We start from the raw sequence: 21,160 nt of genomic DNA on the forward strand, positions 1-21,160 counted from the left end.
CACAAACCCCAGAGCGGCAAAGTCACTGTGAGGCACATCCAGTGTGTGACGTTACTGGATCAGGAGGCAGTTCTAAAACTTTTTTTTGTAGGATAAACATGATCTGATCAAATTCACTATGAAAATTTGGTATTTCTGAAATAGCTTGCAAGATCTCTGATGCTGAATATTGGAGATTTCTGTAATCCAGTCCAACCTTTAATTGGGATTAAATGCTGCCTTGAGTTTTTAAAACTCAAGACAAAACTATGACTAAATGTAATGCCAAAAATCAGGATAATTTTAATCCCAACTAGAGGGCTGGATTGAGAGCAGATTGACAAAATGGTTTCATAACCCTTTACACAAATACACATAAACCCTCAGGAATATACAGGTAATGATCCAAGCTCATTGAAACCAATTTAAACCACTCCGAATTTTCATAACTTCTTTTAAGTAAGAAGAAGCTGACTTTAATATTCTTAATTACCAAGTGTCTAACTTAACCACATTATTTGTTGTCCATGCTGCTTCACAACATAGAAACACCACACTGAGCCCCTTTCTGCAATGATGAGCAGTGATGGAGCAGCTGGATGAGCGATGGGAGATACTGCAGTGAAGCTTCATTTCTAAAATGATCAGTAGGCGTGTGTAGAAAAAAATAAAATTAAAGGAGTATGTTACCATTGTATCAGAGATTAACTGGACTTTATTGGTTTGCAGATGGAGAATAATAGTAACTTTTTTAAAGGTAGTTCAGTCATTAATCATCTCTCTTTTTCATGACCAAAAAAATTCTATTGTTTGTCCAACAGATGGCCATTTAAAAGCAAATCCAAATCCAGATTAGGAAGTCCTGATCCTGCAGTATCTGGATCAGCAATATCCAGTCAGTGTTTTGAAAAACTGGACAAAAATGAGTGAGATTATTTTGATCCTTTGATTATTTTGGGATTTGACTTTCCAGACCATTCTGATCCTGATTAAAAAAAAAAAAAAAAATCATCCCAGGCTATGCAGTTTGATTTTTACTGGCACACTAAATTTGGTCACAAGTGTCTGTAACATCTGCAGCTGGGGATCACTTCCAAAAAAATACTTTGGAAAAAAAAAATACTGAAATTCATCACATACAGCAAACAACACTGTCAAAATGTGGCCATTGCATAACCAAATATCTTGAAAATGCAAATGAAAGTTTTCCTTAGTAAATTTTACTACCATACCAGCCATCATGTGTTGTGATAAAATTGTTTTTACCATGATAAAAACCATGAAGAGTCTCAAGAGAAGGTTGAAAGTTTTATTTCACAGTTCAATGCCCTTTTTAGAGGGATGTCAAGTCATGGAGACAGTTCAGTCCTGCAGTGCTCGGTGTCAACAGTCTTGGTTATCGCAGGGCCAAAGCACTAAACTAACAGGAGAAACTTCTTATTGCAGGAGGACAACAGGTGCTGTCTGGTGGACAATGAATTGCAGTTGGGTTTTTTCATGTTTTCCTCTGCTGTCATTTGTAATAAAAGAGTAATACATTTCAAGACAGTATCAATAACAACAAATTTTTGCCAATCTGTTGTGGAAGCCCACGCATTAGGAATGCTTATCTTAAAAATACAGGAGAAAAAACACTCCAGCTCAAACATGTAACAGGCCAAAACATATGGAGAGACAAAAATCCAAAATAAATACACAAACAATGAATAAATAAATAAATAAATAAATAATTCAAATCACATGCAGATGAAAAGTCATGTCAATAACGCAAATCAAAGAGAAAACAAAAACAAAACAAAACAAAACAACAAACAGTATTATACAAACCAAGACTAGTGTCAGTTTGGTACCCAAGCCAAGCCCTTTACCGAAGTCTGACTGTTGTTAGGTTTTAATGTTGTGCTGACAAATAAAAGCTATTGCTAGATCCCAAAGACACCCGATAGCAAAGCCTAATGAGAGCAAACACATGCACCGTCACTTTTTTAAATTCAATCCCACCATAAACCAACATCCGTTCTGTTAAAATGCTCTAGAGCTCCCTCTTCCCTCTTCTCTCGTCACTGCATATTCATTTTAACATGACCTCAAGCCAGGGAGTAGCATTTGTATGCCAAATCCAACCAAAAATATATCAAGTCAGCTGTATGTTTGTGCATTCCCTTTACATGAAGGGATATGGGCTTGGGGGAGGGGAGGAGGCCCGAGGAGACAGACATGGAGGCAGACACAACCGGGGAGGGGGAGCAGAGCAGAGGAGATGGGAGACGGGTGCTACACACCCACAATGTTCCCATTTGCTTGTGGCTGTTGCCTGGGAGGGACGGGGCTGCGGGGCAGGCCAGCAGGGGCAGGGTGGGCGGGGCGAGGAGCTTCTGTCGAGTTCCCCCTCACACTTATGTGCTCCCATCCTCCCTGGAAGCCAAAACACACAGAAATGACAGTAAACACAGTGCATTTGTTACAATTACTGTATACAAAACCATGTGGACTGAACCATCAAACCATATGTTTATTCCAGGTTATTCAATTAATACGAGCCCTGAAGAGTTGATGCAATGTGAATTAGAGAGACAGACAGAATGGTCACACACTCACCCCTATGCCATAGTCCCAGGACTGGCCCTTGGGTTGCATGGGCCCCACTCCCAGCCTGTGGCAGACGGCTCCAGACGTCTCACTGGGGAAACCTGGAACCCCTTCAGCGACGATCCACACCTTCAGCAGTCAACAGCATCAATCATCAGTATGGATATGGTTTATTATCAGCGACATTTTACAAAAAAACGAAAGAAAAAATACTAGGAATGAGGCGACTAAAAGAAATATATGCAAAATATCTGCATAACTACTGCATAAATGACAAATTTTAAACTAAAAATTTATTCACACAGTACCTGACCTGAAAATTGTACATTCATTATTTATTGAGTTGAGAAATAAAAAAGACCGCAGTACATTGTACATTGTTAAGTTAACTGAATTTATTTTATGTGTTGCTTTTGTTTGCCAATTAAACACTTAACCTAAACATTATGGAGATTTTCTTGAGACTTATTACTCTGACTAAGTCTACTGACTGTAGGCGGTTGTCTAGCCTGTGTAGGTGGTTGTGGCAGCCGAGATGGTTTAGGGTTAAGTGTGCTTTATTTTTCTGAGCTAAAGGTGGCAAACTTAGCTGGTGGCTGCATTTTGCCTGACAGCAGAGTGGGTGTGCTCGAATATATCCATAATAGTGAGTTCAGTCTCAGTCTGCAGTACGGAGGCCAGCAGGCTACAGTAGCACTGACCTGGTCCAGCGGCCCCACAGAAACCTTGGTGACGTTGTTGGAGATGAGCTCCCAGGCCGAGCCCTGAGGGTAGCTGGGGGTTAAGCCCTGTCTGTACCACAGGTTACCTACAGAGAGAGGGGGGAAACACTCCAGTGTTCTCCTAATTCATTATCTTTAATTTTACAGTAAAACTGTGCAGTCCTTGATTCTAATCAAATTTTAAAGGTCCACATCTTAAGTGACCTGCTACTCACTGTTTTCATCCACAGCGAAGACAGAGGTCCTCCCTACAGACAGCTGTTTGAGGGTCTGCCGGGGGGGAGAGGGGATGTGGTACCAGCACTCTCCTGCAGAGGGACGAGAGCTCTTGATAAAGTTTTGCTCTGTATGGGGCCGTCCATATACTGAGCAGTCACATGATGATCAGAGTTAAACCTCTACTGACTTCACATGCTGTGTTCGGGACAGGCATGTGATTAAATAGAACACGAGTTTCTCCTTTGACTGACCTGCAGGGTTTTGTGGAGACACGGATCCTCTGTAGAAAACAGCTCCGTCTTTAGCGATGGCCCAGACCTGGCTGGCTCCGCCGATGGAGATAGACTTAAAGGGCTGGTCGGTGCCGACGTGGAGCCATGAGCTGCCCTGTGAGATCACAGACACTGGAGCCGGTTAGTCCTTTTGCTTTGATCACACTGCTGAGTTGAGTGCAAACTGAAAGGTTTCAAATGAATGGAAAAAAAAATTAAAAACGACAAAAACCCTTTGAACAAGTTCAAATGGAATGGATAACTGAAAAAGATCCCTGACAGGCTAGAGTCAAGCACTTTAATGACCAGCAACTGCTGCCAGCTCATTCATTTATCCTTTTTCCACATCTTCCTAATAACAATCTAATTCAACATTTCTCCTTATTTACCATTTTTATTTTTACTTTTCACTTCTCTCTAATATATTTAAGGTTTCAGCAATATTGGAATGGCAGAATGGCTCTGACCTTGACACTCCTTTCCGTTTGCTTGTCATGATGGCAATCTAGGACTTCAATCATACTTGACTCTTGCTTTCATTTAAAGTCACTCTTCAATGAGAGCCTAAAAAAATAGCTTTAATATAACTTTAATATAACTTGTCCAGTCAGAAAACAGTTTTTCTGCATGTTTTACTCACTGCAGGGTTTTCGGGGCTGACCCCCAGCCGGCACAGGACGTCCCCCTTGTCGCTGATGGCCCAGACAGGGACCTGCTCCATCCTGCTCTGGGCCAAGCATGGCATCACGGAGATGTCACTCAGAGGGATGGGTGGGACCTGCAGCCATGGAGCTCTCGGTGTGATTTTACACTTCCTGTGCACATGAAAATGTCATGATTTTAATGTTTGAGAAAGATGCAACTTTGAGACCAAAGAAAATAACATATATATTTACATGTGTGCATACCTAGTCCATCGTCTGCGTCTGACGAAGTCTTTCATGGTCTTGTGGCCGTGGAATGTCCTATATAGAAGAGGTCAGTCAGAAAAGCCTCACAGCTGTTGAATTAACATAAAACAGCATCCTGTGACATCTTGTTGTTACGTACACGGGGAAGTCTGCAGCGTACTGCCAGCCTTCTTTGTCAGTCCCTCCAGGGACGTTGTAGTCCACAGCCCACTCTGTCACCTGAAAGACAGAGGAGGATGTGATGGGGGCGAGTTAGCTGATAATAAGACAAAACTTTTATTATCTGCAAGGATCTCTACTTAGGACAACATTTACCCAGGACCACTGAGGGGAGGGCGGGTGTGTGTTTCCTTTTGTGCACTCCTTCAGCCCGCTCTCGTCACTCCACATCGGGCGGTCTGTAGGGAGACCTCTGGAGAAGTGAGGCACAAACACAGTTTACATGTTAACATCCTTTCAACACACACAAAGATCACTAAACTGTGGCTTTTATGTACAATTTAATAAAATAAGATGCTCCTACTTGTCAGTATATCCAGTCATTGGGTTCCATCTCTGGTTCTCATACACATGCACACTCCTGACATCCGTCTGTGTGTGCAGCTGACCTGCATCTCCTGCAATAAACATACAACCCAGGACAATGTTTTATGCATACAAGTGTGTATTTGTCAGATGTATGTGTGTGTGTGTACATACACGCCTCTACAACTGCAACAGATGGCAAAGTCTTGAACCATGCTCAAGCAATTACACAGAGTAGCAAGCTGTTAGCAGTAAATAAGTGGATTAATTCTCCATTGCACTGATGCAAATCAGTTCTTTTAATTGGCAATATTAGGAAATGTGTAATAAATACATAAAATAATTATTTAAGAGGCATGGGTCTGACCATAAGTGCAAAAAAGGCATTTTAAACAGACCCATCAAAGATTTGGGGCTCACTCAGCTTTGATAACAGACACATTTAGGCTAAGAGGTGATTGAGAAATTAATCAAGAAAATAATAGTTCGCTTCAAAATGAAAATTCAGTCATTATCCCAAACTAATTATCTGGGTGAACTTTTTCCAACTGGATGGCCCTGTCAGCTTAAATCATTTGGGAGAAGGCTGAGATTAAACTTTGAGGCTATCTTGATATGTATCTGATGGTTGAACAAACTTCACTAGATTTTTGAGATGGGGTTAGATAGTGTAGATTAGCAGAAATTGCAGCGGGTTCATATGGGTACATGTCTACAGGGGCATGTTTACCCGGGACGGGCTGCTGCCCATTGCGCCCACTGTAGACCCAGGCGGTGCCGTCCCACCCGATGCCCCACACCAGCCCCAGACTGTTAGACTCTACACAGCGCAGGTGGCCAGGGACCTGCCGCCAGTACCTGCAGCACCACACAGCGGAAGCACCCAGCGTTAGCCACGTTACTGTCAGCACACACACACACACTTCAGCACAGGAAGACAAAGTGCCACCACACACATTAGCAACACAAATACTACACACATAAGAAAAAAAAAAACAAAAACATTTTCACCAGGCTGAACCGGAAATTAGCATGTTAGCAGTAAATAGGTGATTCAGATGATGTTAGGTTGTTGTTGATGCTTGATGAGTGTATACAACATGAAGAAGAGACCAGGCAAAAGCATAAGATTACTTGATTCCTGCTACCAGTAGAATAGTGGGACATGCAGCAGCTTGTGTTTTAAAGGAGAGGTTAGATATTTTTCAACTATGGCTACATTAAAATGCTGATTCTCATCATTTATAGTCATACATAGGACTGTTTCACCACCAGCTTTAGTTAGAGGCTGCAGCTTCTGGCTACCATTCAACACAATCTAACAATTGTTTTCAGCCTCTTACGACCACTATACATTTCCATTTTGACACCCAGATTGCAGTTGCGTGTGTTTATTTGATTTTTGTATTATTCAAAACAAGTTGACTGTTGTTCATTACTACATGTGGAACTACTGTACAAAGACTGCTGTGTATCCCAGTTTGTGAAGCTGTATCTATGGCAGCCATACCAGCAGCAGAGCAGTGTGTAAAAGGCAATGTGTTAGCACAAATGCGCAGAAACTAGTTTCCTACAAGCATCTGTCTCTGTCTACTGGCTTATAATTGAACTAAGACTATGTTAACACAGAGAAGCTGATGAGACACCAGACCACCAGACAGCGAGAATGAACAGCAATATGAGGCAGATGGACAGACAGGGTCGTCCACTCGGTATCAGTCTCACATGAGATCACAGGCCAGTGTGTGTGTGGGAGCCTCAAGGGAGAAGGAGGGCTCATGGACCATGATGTCTCCTTTAGAGGTGGTGGACCACATGGCCTGCCTGGACGGGGGACCTTTGATCCCTCGGCACTCACAGCAACAGTCAGACAACAGGGACAGCTGAATGCAGAGGAGAGACAACCGTCACGAACATTGAACACAGTCATTAATGTCGACTAGACCAGGATGGGTTTTAGCTGGTAAACAATCAAAATAGAAGTCTGTGTGGGTTCTCATTCATCCATGGTTATCCACATCGATCTGAACTAAGGTGAACTGGATTGTTTGTAGGTTCTTGAAGACGTTTTACTTCTCATCCAAGAAGTTTTCTCAGTGCTTGACCTGGATAACGTCCCCACACAGGTTAAACAGCTGTGACTCCCCAAAGGGGGCTTCTTGGATGAGAAGTGAAACGTCCTCAAGAATCTACAAACAAGTCCAGCTGACCTCGATTCAACTCTATGTGGATAATCAATGTAGAAGAGCAGTCACTGATTTCTAACTGATTTCTGTTTCTAAGCAACATGCAGTTTACTTAAAAAAAAAAACAACTTGTTACAGTGTATAATAAAAGTTACCCAGTCATTCATGTCCTTCTCAGTTTGTGCTGCCAGGACCAGGGGCCACCTCTGTCTGGTCCTTTGGGTTGTATACACAGCAAAGGCATAGTGGCAGTCCCTGAGCACTGGAACCAGCGCCGTCATCTCATTAACAAACACATGAATGTACTGAGAGGGAGGGGGGGCAGGAAAAAGGATGGAGAGAGAGGGAGAGAGAGAGAGAGAGAGAGAGGGAGAGAGAGAGAGAGACTACAAGTAAGAAATGACAGTTAGGAGTAGACATTTTACATTTACTTTGGGAATCTGTCTGACACTTGTATCCAGACCAGGGTCTCCAGTTCAGTATTTTGCTCAAAGACACACTGACAGGTCTTGTGGGTGATGATGGACATGCACAGTGGTTGTTGCTGGGGTCAAGCTTTGACCTTTCGGTGACAGGATAGCCACTGGGCCACCCAGTCGCCCCAGTGGTGTCACCTGTCTAATCGATGAAATACATGAAGTAATGCTACTTTTGAGCAATTTTTTAGGAATTTGCTGCCATTATTTGAGCTTCAACCCTTAAAGAAATACTTAAGTCAAAAATGATATATTTTGTGTCATTTGCATCATTTAAAAAACAAATTATTGCATGCCTTTCATAAAATGAAGGTACCACAAACTGTAATCATTTCCGTTAGTCGAGTTGCTCCGATAATCTGAAATGGATATTTTCATACCCTTACATACCCCTTCTTTTTCAAAATGAAAAGGTCTTTGTGCAGCATAATCAAAGTTTTGTCTCTCCAACAGTATGTTAGGTATGTACCACACCAATGTACTTTCGCTCAAACAACTGCTAATTAACCTACTTGCAAAAATGCGTAGGTTAATACGTACTGACTCCTTGTCAGTCAGAAATTTTCCAGAAGTGGTCAATTTAGTTGTTTTAGTTAGTGAAGGTACATTGGTGTGGTACATACCTAACATACTGTTTGAATTTGAAATGGACATCATATCCTTTTAGTCACATTTGTCAAAACTAAGGATCGATGCACTTCTGAAAGAAATGTCCACAGGTTTTACTACACATGTTCTCTGTGTGTCAGTCGATTAAAACTTTTTCTCATGAGACATTCAATACTCAATACAGACATTCAACACTCGAAGTGAGTAAATGAAATAAACAAAATATCAAGGTTCTGGGTGAAGGACTCCTTTAATGTATTCAAAAGCACAATTCACCCTTGATGAAAATTTAACAGCATCACAAACCTTCCTTTCGTCATACTGTGTGTAGTAGACGAAGAAAATGCTGTCTTTCTTGCCAGCAGAGTTGGTGGACTGCTCCAGGGCAACGCCCACATCCACCCAGCGTTGAGGTTTCCAGTCTCTCCACCAGCGCAGCGCACCCTTGCGCACCCACACCGACTGGCAGGTCACATGGAAGAGAGCAGGAGGCAGAGGAGATGAATTCAAGACAGAAGGGAGGGACTGAAGAGAGGACAGAGTGATTTAGTGTCAAATATACAGGAACGTGTTGAGCTGGCAGGGGTGGCAGAGGTGTCACATAAACAAGGAGTCACAGAGTCATGGAGGAGTCAGACGTGTCAGTCTTACGTTGCTCCTCTCCAGCGGTTTCTTGTTGATCTCCTCTCTGTGCTCCTGCTGCTGCTGCTGTTCGCTCCAGGCTGCTGACTGGACAGGAGTCAGTGACAGGGAGCTGGTGAGAGGACCTGACAGACAGACAAACTAGTCAGACAGACAGGCAGGAAGACAGACAGACACACAACCATAGAGATAACAGGTATATCTCTATACATGGAAACAAGCCAAACACACCACAGAGACACATATTGTACAGTTGTAAACATTCGTACATGATCGATACATAAACGACACTGTACTGACAGCAGGATGTGTTTCATTTTGTGTGAAGACAGGACTGGGTGAATTGGGAAAAAAAAATCTGAATATCTTTGAATACCTTAATATTGATCATGTGACAATATTGTAATGATGACTGCTGGATATTTACATACAATATATTTTTGATAGACAATCATTAGAGATGTGGATATGATGACCCAGTAGGTAGAATCAAATAACAGAACAGCTACGACAGTCTACTAAGTTGAGAAAAGAGCAGCTCTTTACTCAAAGGCAGCCTTTAAAACAGCACTCATGCCATATCACCATATTACAATGTCCGTCTCTAGACTATTGTTATAATAGGCTGGTAATCCTCTATTATATGATATAACGAGTATATGAAGAGTTCATTTGCAAAAACCAAAATCTCCAATTGTAATCACATCTATAAAGCATGTTTTCTTAGACAATACAAATCAAAAAATCATACATACACACAGCACTCCAACACTCCTTTTTGCAAATAAACTCTTCATACATTACCTGCAATGACCATAAACTCTGTTTGTAAAAGGAGATTTGTAAGCCATCATCCTGTCTGCTTATTTTGATACCCCTGCCATTTTTCACTATAGTTTAGATTTTTACCTTTTAGGAGAGAATATAAAACTTTAAATCTTTGCCTATTGGTTCTATATGCTACCTGTGGGGCTGAGCCAGCTGATTTGGGAGCTTGCATCCACATCGCAGCCTCCGCCGGTGATCCAAGTCCACACCGGCCCGTCCTCTTCCCCGGCCCCCTGAGAAGTCTCCAGACCCAGGGCATAGGTGGCCACAGTGCTGCTATCACCCTGTGAGGGTCCCATCGCCTGGGCACTCCGGGCTGCCTCTGCCCCCTCCAGATCCACGTTACTCCATGGGACGTCCTGTCCTGTGGTCTCCAGGGTGGGGAGTATTGGGGCTGAGGGCTCTCCAATCTCTGCTTGGGGTAACTCTGTGATGGATGGTTGGGGTGTGGGGGTTTTCTCCCGGTCTGAGACCAGGCTGGTGATGAAGCTGTCACTGGTGGGGATGAAGGGTTTGGGGGAGTCCCCTTGGGCAGCTGAGGAGGCGTCCTCTGACATGTTGGGAGGTGGTGTAGGTGAGTCATCTGCCCCTAGAGGGACTACAGAGGAGTCCTCTGCCTCTAGAGCTGGGGTGTTGGTAGGGTTTGCTGGTGGGTCAGCAGGGCCTAATTCTGAGTCTGAGTCAGTGCAGCTCAGAACGGAGCCTTGGGATGCCTCTGTCAGCTGGCCACCAAACTCAGAGTCATCCCTATAAAACAGAGTCACTGTGAGAAATAATGTGCACATATCATGACACACAGAATATTTGGACAAAATATCAATATCAAAGTTTTTATATATGAAACTGGAGGAACCACAAAGGTCAGAAGAATCAATGTAGGTAAAAAAAAAAGAATGCCAAAATTTTGTGAACCATACTAATACTAGTGTTTTTGGTATTGGTGGTATCTCACTCTGCAAATCATTGTTCTTACTGTGATGTAGCCTTAACCTGTAAGGTGGTAGTCATACATACAGGATCATAAAATTGTATTAATTGTTACAGCAGGACATTTCATACAGTTCCTCTAATTTCATATCAGTATTTTGTTGGGCCACTTTGTTTTCTACTTAAAGGCTGCAGGCCAATGTTTCACTTGTAACTCAGTGTTTTTATTCCAGTGTAGTCCATAGGTGTTAGGGATGCACAATATTGCGAGTTTCGGCCAATATCTGATATGCCGATATTTTCCAACTCTTTTTGCTGACTCTGATACTGATATGCACATATTTTTTTCAACCTAAGTGCAGAGAACATCAAGTCTCTCCTGCAGTGGAATTAACATTTTATTATGCCTGCTCTTATTGTGAATGCCCACTGGCAGATTCAGACATAAAATATATGCTTTTCAAAATGTACACATTCTATAGATCAAAATAAGAAAACTACTTCAACTTAGATTATGTAAAACATGCCATATTTGTTTTTATATAACATTTACCTTTGAACAAAATAATGATGCTTTCCCTGAGAAAATCCTGACAACAGCCACAACCAGGGCAGATTTCACCTATTTCACATATCAGCATGTCACATCGGCAGAAATCTTCATTTCAGGCCAATACCAACATTTCATTTATAATACCAATATCAGCCAATACTAATGTCTTGCACCACTAGTGCTTTCCTGAATAAAGGAGTGTGTGCTGAGCTGGATTTTTTTTTTTTTTTTTTTTTTTTGCTGTGGTATTGAACCAGGCCCTGAGAATTGTGGGATTTCATAGGTATTTTAATACCTAGCAAATTTCTGATGTCATGACATCCCTGGAAGGAAGGGTTAGTCAGTTTCAAGTTTCATTAAAGAACTGTGTTTTGTGTACTCAGTTTAAACATAATGTGATAGGTTTAACTGTATTGTTGTTATTATTACAACATTATTACAGACCTGGGCGGAGCAATCTCCTTGCTGTTGCCCCATTGGGCAGAAACAGGGATCCATCCATTCCCACTTGGCTCAGACTGGGTAACACCCATTCTGAAATACAGCCCCCGGTCCTCACCAACAGCCCACACCTAAACCACAGATGGAAAGAGGCAGAGCGATGACAGAGTGAAGCTGAACGACAGAGCTGCATTAACACAGGCACACTCGTACATATGCATAACAACCTAACATAAACTGACAAACACAAACACACCGACACCTCTGCCTGTTATAATCTTGTAGTACATATCATATGTTCACTTGAGAAAACAAATGAATTCCCTCTCACTCAACAATCTAATGCATGAAATCCAATCACATCATGAATGTCGAATAGGATAAAGGTACATAACTTTCAAATTAAATGCAAGTTAAAATTTATTCAGTCCTCTAGGATGGATGAGAAGCATTAGGGGACACCACCAACTGCTGCTTTATAAGGCCATATACTGTAACACTGGCGCCTGCCACCTAACACAAGCCATATCCGTAACAGCAGGGCTGCAATATGAAATATGGGATATGATGATGACGCCTTGGCCAGCTTCTAATTAGGGAGTCTCCCATATGTCAGGCCAGTAGGAATACAGTCTGGGGATATATAAGGCTGGGCCTGAGGCGCTAGTGCTGAAGCATTGGCACAAACGGCTGTCTATGCTCGCATTACAAGGCAGCCAACAGGCTGAGCTAGAGGCTGAGAGGTGAAGGGGAGAAGGGGGGGTGGGAGACAGAGGGGGTCGAGGTGAGAGACAGCGGGTTTGCAGTGCTAGCAAAGTCCACTCTGTGAGACTCAGCAGTGAGATATAGAGCCAAGACTTTACGCCCCAGCCCTGATTGGGCTTGGCCTGAAACCAAATCCAAACTGAGGGTAATGTGAATCGGTCAGAGGGGAATGAACCGGGAGGACAGAGGCTGGGCAGGGTGGAGTCTAGCTACAGTAAGCTTTGACAGAGAAGAAAAAATACTATGTAAAATATAAATATAAAAATCAGACATAAATGAATAATTTTGTATTTTGTGCAGCCCAATGAGATATTATGATATCATCAAATCTTAAGCTTCGCCTTGCTCACTCCACCCAGGAAACAATGTAGAGAAGATATGGTGCCTTAACAGGAAATTAACGTGGGTTCAAATGACTTTTTACTTCTATCACGGATGAGGTTCCTTATGTTGACTTCTGTAGCGACATTATATGCTTAACAGTGATATCTTAACACATAAGAAAGTGATGTATTATGTTAGTTTTGGCTTTATTTTCCATTTAATGTATATTTTGTGAGATATGGATTAGCTAAGAGTCTGGGCTGTCAGCTAAAAAGGTGTGATAATGAAATGTGCAATGGAAATCTCTTAACCTGGTCATTGAGTCCTACGTCCACCATCATCATCTCCCCTCCGATGCTGATCCAACCTGAGCCACAAGGGTTGTGGGAGTTCACACCACGCCTGAACCACACCTGTAGACACACATATGTAGTGATACATATTTTACCACTGCACTGCCACTCCCGAGACTGTAATGAATGTGAGGAGTATTGATTCACCTTGTAGTCCTTGGTGACCACCCAGACCACACTGACTCCCACGGCCACATGAAGAGCTTCGACCTCCTTCTGTGGGGAGTCCACCTCTTTCCACAACGTACCTGACATGAGAAGAGAAGGCTATATTCTTACTTTACAACACAGCACAGAGTCAAGACCTAAAATAAACAAGCTGTTCTCATGAAATGTGATATGTGAAACCTTGTTTTGTAGACTATAGCTCTGCCTAACAACGATTGTCAGTCCTGACCTGTGGGGCTGTCCAGACTGAGGCCGGTGCGGACCAGCAGGTTCCCGTCCCACAGCACGGCCCACAGCAGATCTCCAGGACCGGCTGATAACTGGGCCACCTCCTTAGGAACCTCCACCTCCTCCCAGCTGGAGCCCTCTGGGACCCGTGGGTGGATGCCCTCCCTGAACCATACCTGCAGGGCACGGACACAGATATAAGCTTTCCTGGGACTCAGTAGAGTTGGAATAACAGTACCAGTCCCAGGCTTAAAAATGGCTTATAGGCATTTGAGGGGAAATGTAAGTTAGCCTAAAATTATAGCTCTTTCATTGAACATCGAACCTGGAAATTTTATAAAACGCTTCCATACTGTATCTAGTACCCAGACAAACTTGCCCCTAACTACTCTTGCCCCAGCAATGTTCAGCTGCCATAAGCATGGCATGCTGACAGATCCCTGACATAGCTTTATATTTGCACACATGCACAGGGCTGGTCTGAGGACTCAGTTGGCTCAAGAGGTCTCTCTAAGTGTGACTTGGTGAAGGATGTGGAATCATGCTGCTCCCCAGTGGCCAAAGATGAAAAGTGAATAAGGTTTCACAAGAGCACTGCAGGCAGGAGACCAGCCTGTTGCCATTTGATTGTTAACCAAAATGGCTACATTTGATCTCCTAAAATCAAAATACTTGTATAATGTATATGCCAATGTGTTTCATCACATAAAGAAATTTGCTCTCTCAAGTCAATCTTTACTGCGCAAAGCAAATTCTGTTTGTAGCAGGTCAAACGTACAGTTCACAAACATGACGCCAAGAAAACGATTCCAAGACAAAAAACAAACAAATAAATAACACAATAAAAAAATGCCTTCCCCTGAATGAATGAAGAAAATCTAGAAATGACTCTAGAACATGAAATGCTGATGAACTGGATGCAACATCATGACTTGAGACATTGATTATATCCTCCTCTGTGACCAAGAAGGAGACGTAATGGATACAGTGATCACTCCAGTATTAACTGGAGGCTTTTTTTGGCATTTCCATGTTATTTGATACAGTGCAGAGAGAGGGCTCAGTGGACTGACCTGTCCTTGCTGTGACACGCCCCAGAGGTACGGGTACCGCCCCGACTGGTCGCTCATCTCCCAGCCACCACAGCTGATGTCACAGAGCGGCAGGGGAGGTTTCTTGGGGTGGTCCAGGGGGATCTGGGGAGAGAGAGACAGACAAACACCACTGATGAACAGCAGCAGAAAAAACCTGCTGTATTGTCCTACTGTAATCTGTCTGTAACTAGCCACAGCTGCTGGTTCAATGCAAATTTTTACTACCACCTGCTAAAATGAAAAGACCTTGCAGCTGGTGTTTATTTGATACCCTGCTCCTGTAAATTATGCTATGTAGACTCTTTCATTACTTACCTTTCAGAGTAACTACTTATGTAACAAATTTACTCTTTATAAAAAGTAAAAATAGAGTATTTTTGAATAGCCCACTTGAAAAACATGCTTTGGCTTTGGTTGCCAAGTGTAAAGTTGATCATTGTTTTTAAATATACAACTAGGCTATAACTAGCAAGCCAATTTACACTATACTGCCAAAACTATTCCCTTGTCTGCCTTCACATGCATATGAACGTGAGTGACATCCCATTCTTAAACCACAGGATTTTGCCCACCCTTTGCAGCTGTAACAGCTTAATCTCTTAAAGGAAGGCTTTCCACAAAGTTTAGGAGTGTGTTTATGGGACTTTTTCACCATTCTTCCAGAAGTGCATTTATGAGGTCAGACACTGATGTTGGACGAGAAGGCCTGGCTCCCAGTCTGCACTCTAATTCATCCCAAAGGTGTTCTATCAGGTTGAGGTCAGGACTCTGTGCCCGCCAGTCAAGTTCTTCCACACCAAACTGGCTCATCCATGTCTTCATGGACCTTGCAAAGTTGGGAGCATGAAATTGTCCAAAATGTCTTGGTATGCTGAAGCATTAAGAGTTCCTTTCACTGGAGCTAAGGGGCCGAGCCCAACTCCCGAAAAACAACCCCACACCATAACCCCCCCTCCACCAAACTTTACACTTGGCACAATGCAGTGAGACAAGTACCGTTCTCCTGGCAACCGCCAAACCTAGACTCGTCCGTCAGATTGCCAGACAGAGAAGTGTGATTCATCACTCCAGAGAACACGTCCCCATTGCTCTAGAGTCCAGTGGCGGCATGCTTTACACCACTGCATCCGATGCTTTGCATTGCGCTTGGTGATGTAAACCCATTCCATGAAGCTCTCTGCGCAATGTTCTTGAGCTAATCTGAAGATCACATGAAGTTTGGAGGTCTGTAGCTATTGACTCTGCAGAAAGTTGGTGACCTCTGCGCACTATGCGCCTCAGCATCTGCTGACTCTGCTCTGTGATTTTATGTGGCTGCTTCCACTTTGTTATAGTACCACTAACAGTTGATTGTGGAATATTTAGTAGCGAGGAAATTTCACGACTGGACTTATTGCACAGGTGGCATCCTACCACGGTACCACGGTGGAATTCACTGAGCTCCTGAGAGCGACCCATTCTTTCACAAATGTTTGTAGAAGCAGTCTGCATGCCTAGCTGCTTGATTTTATGTTCAAAGAAAAGATAATCCATTAAAAGGATGTAGCAGCAGAATATTTCATAGCGGGCTGTGATGTAACAAACCCTTTGCCTCAAACTAAAAAGAAAACTTACATAGGAACTGGGCAAAATTTAGAGAACTGGTGGGTTGATGGGAGTGGACATGTGACTGAGGTTATTAGGTAGCACCGCCTCATCAAGAAGATTCTTCCCAGTTCATCCCACAGCATTTTCAAAAGGCTAAACTACATGACACATACAGTACTGACGCTGCACCCTATGACTTCTCACCCAACAACGTCCTGTAAGATGTCTTTGTTTCTACTGACTGTAGACTGATTTAAATAGAGACTGTCCACACCTTTGCCCAGGTGCCCTGTGCTGTGTATCTCCTGTAGCGGATCCATCGCCTACGACGGACACAGGAGTTCCACTTCTTGTCTGGGGAGAAGTTGGCCGGAAAGTCGACGGCATACTCCCAGCCCTGCAGAGAGACACACACAGCACGTTCTTGCCAAGGTGGACAGACTACAGCCATCAATCAAAGTAACATTACAGATATTTGGATGTTGAGTTAAAAATGAACAACTGGTATCTGTAATCTGAATCTGCTTGAGTGATTAAATTGGCTCTCCACACACCCAGCATCAGTGGTTGTACAACGGGTGTGTACTAGCAAGGTATGAGGGCAGAAGAAATTAAATTAAATTAGATTAAATTAAATTAAATGTGGGCGACTTTTCACACGCTTGCTTGGACATGCATGTATCTAGGAAAGGAAGGGAGAGTTGAGTCTCACCCCGGTCTGACTGGGTTCTCCTCCACAGCTCTGGTCCACATACCAGTCTCCCTCCCACTCCCAGCTGAGGGAAGGCAACTGGAAGCTGTGGAGCGGCTGGTAGTTCATCCCCGTCACGTCGCTCCACGGCCAGCGGTCGGTGGGCAGCAGCATCTCGGTGAAACCATCCACAGGGTTCCATCTCTGGAGAAACACACACACACACACACACACACACACACACACACACACACACACAGTATGCATATATAAAACCTCAGTATTACCCCAAATCACAGCTGTTTACCTGAAACAATAAAGCCTAACAGGGACTGCAGATGAAATGTGGCTTCATAGCTAATTCTGGGGAAGTTACCTGATGTCCATTGTCTTTGTTGGCAAATAATAATACAATACAATACAATAGAACATAACATACTATTACCAGATAAAAAACAATAACAAACAATATGCTAAAAAAAAACAAACATGGATGTTTTTTCAGTGTAACAACATACACTAGATGGATATATAATATAGGGGAAACAGTAATATTTTTTGCAATTTATTTTTTTATTTGAATTTATTTATTTTTCAAATGTTTAATTTAAGTACATCTTCAGATAGGGTGCACTATGGTCAGTTTTTTCAAAAGTCTTCACTTTTTGTTAAACCAATATGTCCATATTTTATTATTTTGGCAATTATTGGTGGGGGAATGTGTCCTGAGTCACAATTCATGTGGCCCATGGTATAAATAAAGAAATTATATGCAGCAATGTAACCTAATATTTATAGATGTGGCTTTTGCTCATTTTGGTTCTGTCCTGTTCTTTATTATAGTAATTACTGAGATATGATTACGGTTTTAGCCTAGTGTAATTAATCTTTTTCATTTATTACATTTCTTATTTTATTTTCAAGAATTGTTTTTCCGTGCTTAGCTCTTGCAAGTAATGAAGAACCTGGCCACATGTATAGTAGAATGTATGCAAAGATAGTACACATAAAAGAAACATACAAATAAAAACTTGAAGGCACAAGCTGAAAATCAAAAATAGGCTAAAGCTATATGTAAATGATGTGGCGGTAGAACAAGTGCAAGAAACCAAACTTCTAGGAATACTATTCGATAGCAAATTAACATGGTCTAAACACATTGAGAAAGTAATAAATAAAATGGGCAGAAGTCTTGCAACTATAAGGAGATTCTGTGATTTTTTTTTACCTTTATATTTAAGGGGAAGTGTCATTAAAAGTCTTGTTTTATCACACTTAGACTATTGCTCAGAAGTTTGGTTGTGTGCTGCCACATCATCTATAAAGAAACTGCAAATTGCTCAGAATAAAGCAGCACGATGTTTACTTCGATGTCCATATCGAACAAATGTCAGTGCAATGCATAACGGCCTTGCTTGGTTGAATGTAAAGAACAGATTTATTGCCTCACTACTTACTTTCATTTGGAAAATATCAGTGACTAAACTGCCAAGGGTTCTATAAAAACGTTTGTCTTTCAGTTCTGATGAGCATGTATACAACACCAGGCATGCTACTGAAGGTAGAGTTACTCTACCTAAAGTGAAAACAAACAAGATGAAAAGTACGGTAATGTTTAGAGCCATGGTGATATGGAATGCTCTGCTGGGACATATCATTCAAGAAAAAAACAAATATAGATTTAAAGAATTATTGAAAGAGTATTTATTAGCAAAACAGCTCTTGGGATCTGCTGATGTTTAGTTGTGGCTACTGGGTACAAGTAATTAATGCCAGTTTGATTAACTTTATGAAATCCAAGTTATGTTTTTGGAAATGCAATATACTGAAATCACGTCTAACGTATGTTGATATATACCTGACCATCTGACCATTTATGAATTAGGTTAATAGCTACATTTCGGAAGTACAGTTAATGTGAACTAGGTCCTGTACTGTATATATATTTTTGTCTTTATTTTGCAGATTGTTGTGAGTTGTTTTTGGTTGTTGTTTGTGTTTTGTTGTGTGGTGTGTTTTTTTTGTAATATACTGTAATGTAAAGATAATTGTGTTGGGTGTGGACTCCAGGAAGAATAGCAATGGCCTTAGCCAAAGCTAATGGAGATCCAAATAAAGATAAAGATAAAGATAAAGATAAAGATAAAGATAAAGATAAAGATAAAGGGCAGTTCAAAATAATAGGACAGAAATCACCGCATAAAGCTGATGTAAACCAAGTTATCTGAAGTTGCATGCACCTACAATGAAGTGGGGGCCTACCTGGTTTTCATAGGTCTCCTCCCGGTAGCGGATGGAGGTCTCGCTGGGCAGGATGTTGAGGTAAACATGGTGATCGCAGCCGATGCCCCAGCTGCGCCCCTTCCCCGCGGTGACGCGCTTCAGCTCCAGCAGCCTGTCGTCGGCGCGCTCCCAGCGGCCGCTGGCCGTGGACAGGCTGTACACCCTGCCGTACACATCCACGGCCCACAGCAGCGTGATGGGCATGACGCTCCCTGCGCACACACACACACACACACACACACACACACACACACACACACACACACACACACACACACACACACACACACACACACACAGGTTCCATCACAGCACACACAACCAGCTCATCTATTGACTGAGCCTTTTTGGCAGTCCTTATTTGGTAACTGGTCTCTAAACAGCCTAAAAATAAAGGCATGACAATCCTGTGAAAGGACAGATGTAGTCCTGTGTTTTTTTACATCACGTCTAACATTAAATAGATTTTATTCTACTCTCTACAATACACTGACAAATATGGGGTTATAATTTGGAAAATTTGACCGGAAGTGCTGTTGTTTACTCCGCCTGGCTTAACACCCTGGCTGGACGACGGCTCATACTAATCCGCCTGCAGAGTTTCCCTAACCATCTAAGAATCTGTGGTGAATTCGAGGTTCCCCGTAGATTGAAGTAACACTCACACGCACACAGTGTTGCTGAAATCAATACACTAATACACCGTGTGCTCGAACAGACTTCGTGTAAGACACTAAAACACACCTGAATATTGGTATCCGATCCGCGGTTGTCAAGGGAATATCCTCAGACGCGTCATGGCATCAGGTGCAGCAGCCTGGCGTCTCCACGGCCCGTGCTTTAACAGAACCAGAGGCCTGGTAGTAAGATCAATGACGCTACGCATGCTGAGAAACACACAGGTGGCTACTGGGGGCTATGGGGATTCTTGTTCTAGTACTGCAAAATCGGCTGTAAGCTGTTTACAATGTCCATGTCACGGGCTACCCGACACTGCACGCCAAGAAAATGCCATAACACGCGCAGTCTACTTACGTCTGAGGCTCGTTCGTGCACCTTTTGACTCGAAAAGCAAACTTGTCCGTAAACATCCCGGCGCTGGTATTTAATTCACATTCCCGACCAGAGGAATGCTCTATCCAATTCCCAGTCCACAACAGGAAATGGAGGAAGTGTCGCTCTGATTGGTCTAAACTCGGCAGGTGCTCTGCTTCTCCTCGTCTGATTGGTCGACCGCAGCAGGCTCTGATATTGTTTTCCGACGGCCGCAGCTGATTGACGCGCATATTTCAATAATTTATTCCGCGCCAAATAAATTATTCAGGCACGGGGCTGGTTTTACCTGTTACACTTTGGAATAATTCATCATAAACGGCCATGAAACAAAGAAACGGTGCAGCCTTTCATCAGTGAGGCCAATATGAGGCGTTTTGATGCAGACACAATAACGCAGTCTAACTGGCCAACTTTACAGTGTTCACAGGTACTTAACTCTTACCAACATTTATGAAGTATAAGCAGGTTTGTTTACACCAACCCCACCTCCCAGCACACACACACACACACACACACACACACACACACACACACACACACACAGAGAGAGAGAGAGAGAGAGAGAGAGAGAGAGAGAGAGAGAGAGAGAGAGACTGTGTTATATTATTACAAGTCCATTCACTGTGTTATCCCAGTAATTTGCAAGTAGGCTATTGTAGGCTATTTCCTTGTATCCCAGTTCAGTTTAGGGGTTTTGAGAACGACATACGGCAGTGTAACCACCTACTTGTG

General features: G+C 42.6%; 1 protein-coding gene across 2 annotated transcripts; it reads right to left on the reverse strand.

Moving 5' to 3' along the window:
• Positions 1-1,274: 1,274 nt before the first annotated feature.
• On the reverse strand, positions 1,275-20,521 carry tecpr1b (tectonin beta-propeller repeat containing 1b). 2 transcript variants are annotated; one of them, XM_030058091.1, is made up of 26 exons: positions 20,408-20,521; positions 20,117-20,210; positions 19,352-19,584; positions 17,111-17,293; positions 16,673-16,795; positions 14,791-14,913; positions 13,719-13,893; positions 13,469-13,569; positions 13,280-13,381; positions 11,883-12,010; positions 10,095-10,705; positions 9,140-9,255; positions 8,795-8,950; positions 7,559-7,708; positions 6,943-7,100; positions 5,948-6,075; positions 5,216-5,309; positions 5,008-5,104; positions 4,832-4,911; positions 4,690-4,746; positions 4,422-4,596; positions 3,761-3,896; positions 3,506-3,598; positions 3,270-3,376; positions 2,578-2,697; positions 1,275-2,394 (listed from the first exon to the last, which is right to left on the reverse strand). In XM_030058091.1, exons 3-26 carry the CDS (start codon positions 19,574-19,576, stop codon positions 2,254-2,256), a joined length of 3,579 nt encoding a protein of 1,192 aa, XP_029913951.1. In that variant the 5' UTR covers positions 19,577-19,584; positions 20,117-20,210; positions 20,408-20,521; the 3' UTR covers positions 1,275-2,253. The 2 variants fall into 2 exon arrangements, with proteins under 2 accessions (XP_029913951.1, XP_029913953.1); XM_030058093.1 differs by lacking the exons at positions 1,275-2,394; positions 2,578-2,697; positions 3,270-3,376; positions 3,506-3,598 and having other exon boundaries at positions 3,861-3,965.
• Positions 20,522-21,160: the final 639 nt, after the last annotated feature.

This window comes from Myripristis murdjan, chromosome 8 (assembly GCF_902150065.1).
Source record: "Myripristis murdjan chromosome 8, fMyrMur1.1, whole genome shotgun sequence".
NCBI classification, from domain to species: Eukaryota; Metazoa; Chordata; class Actinopteri; order Holocentriformes; family Holocentridae; genus Myripristis; species Myripristis murdjan.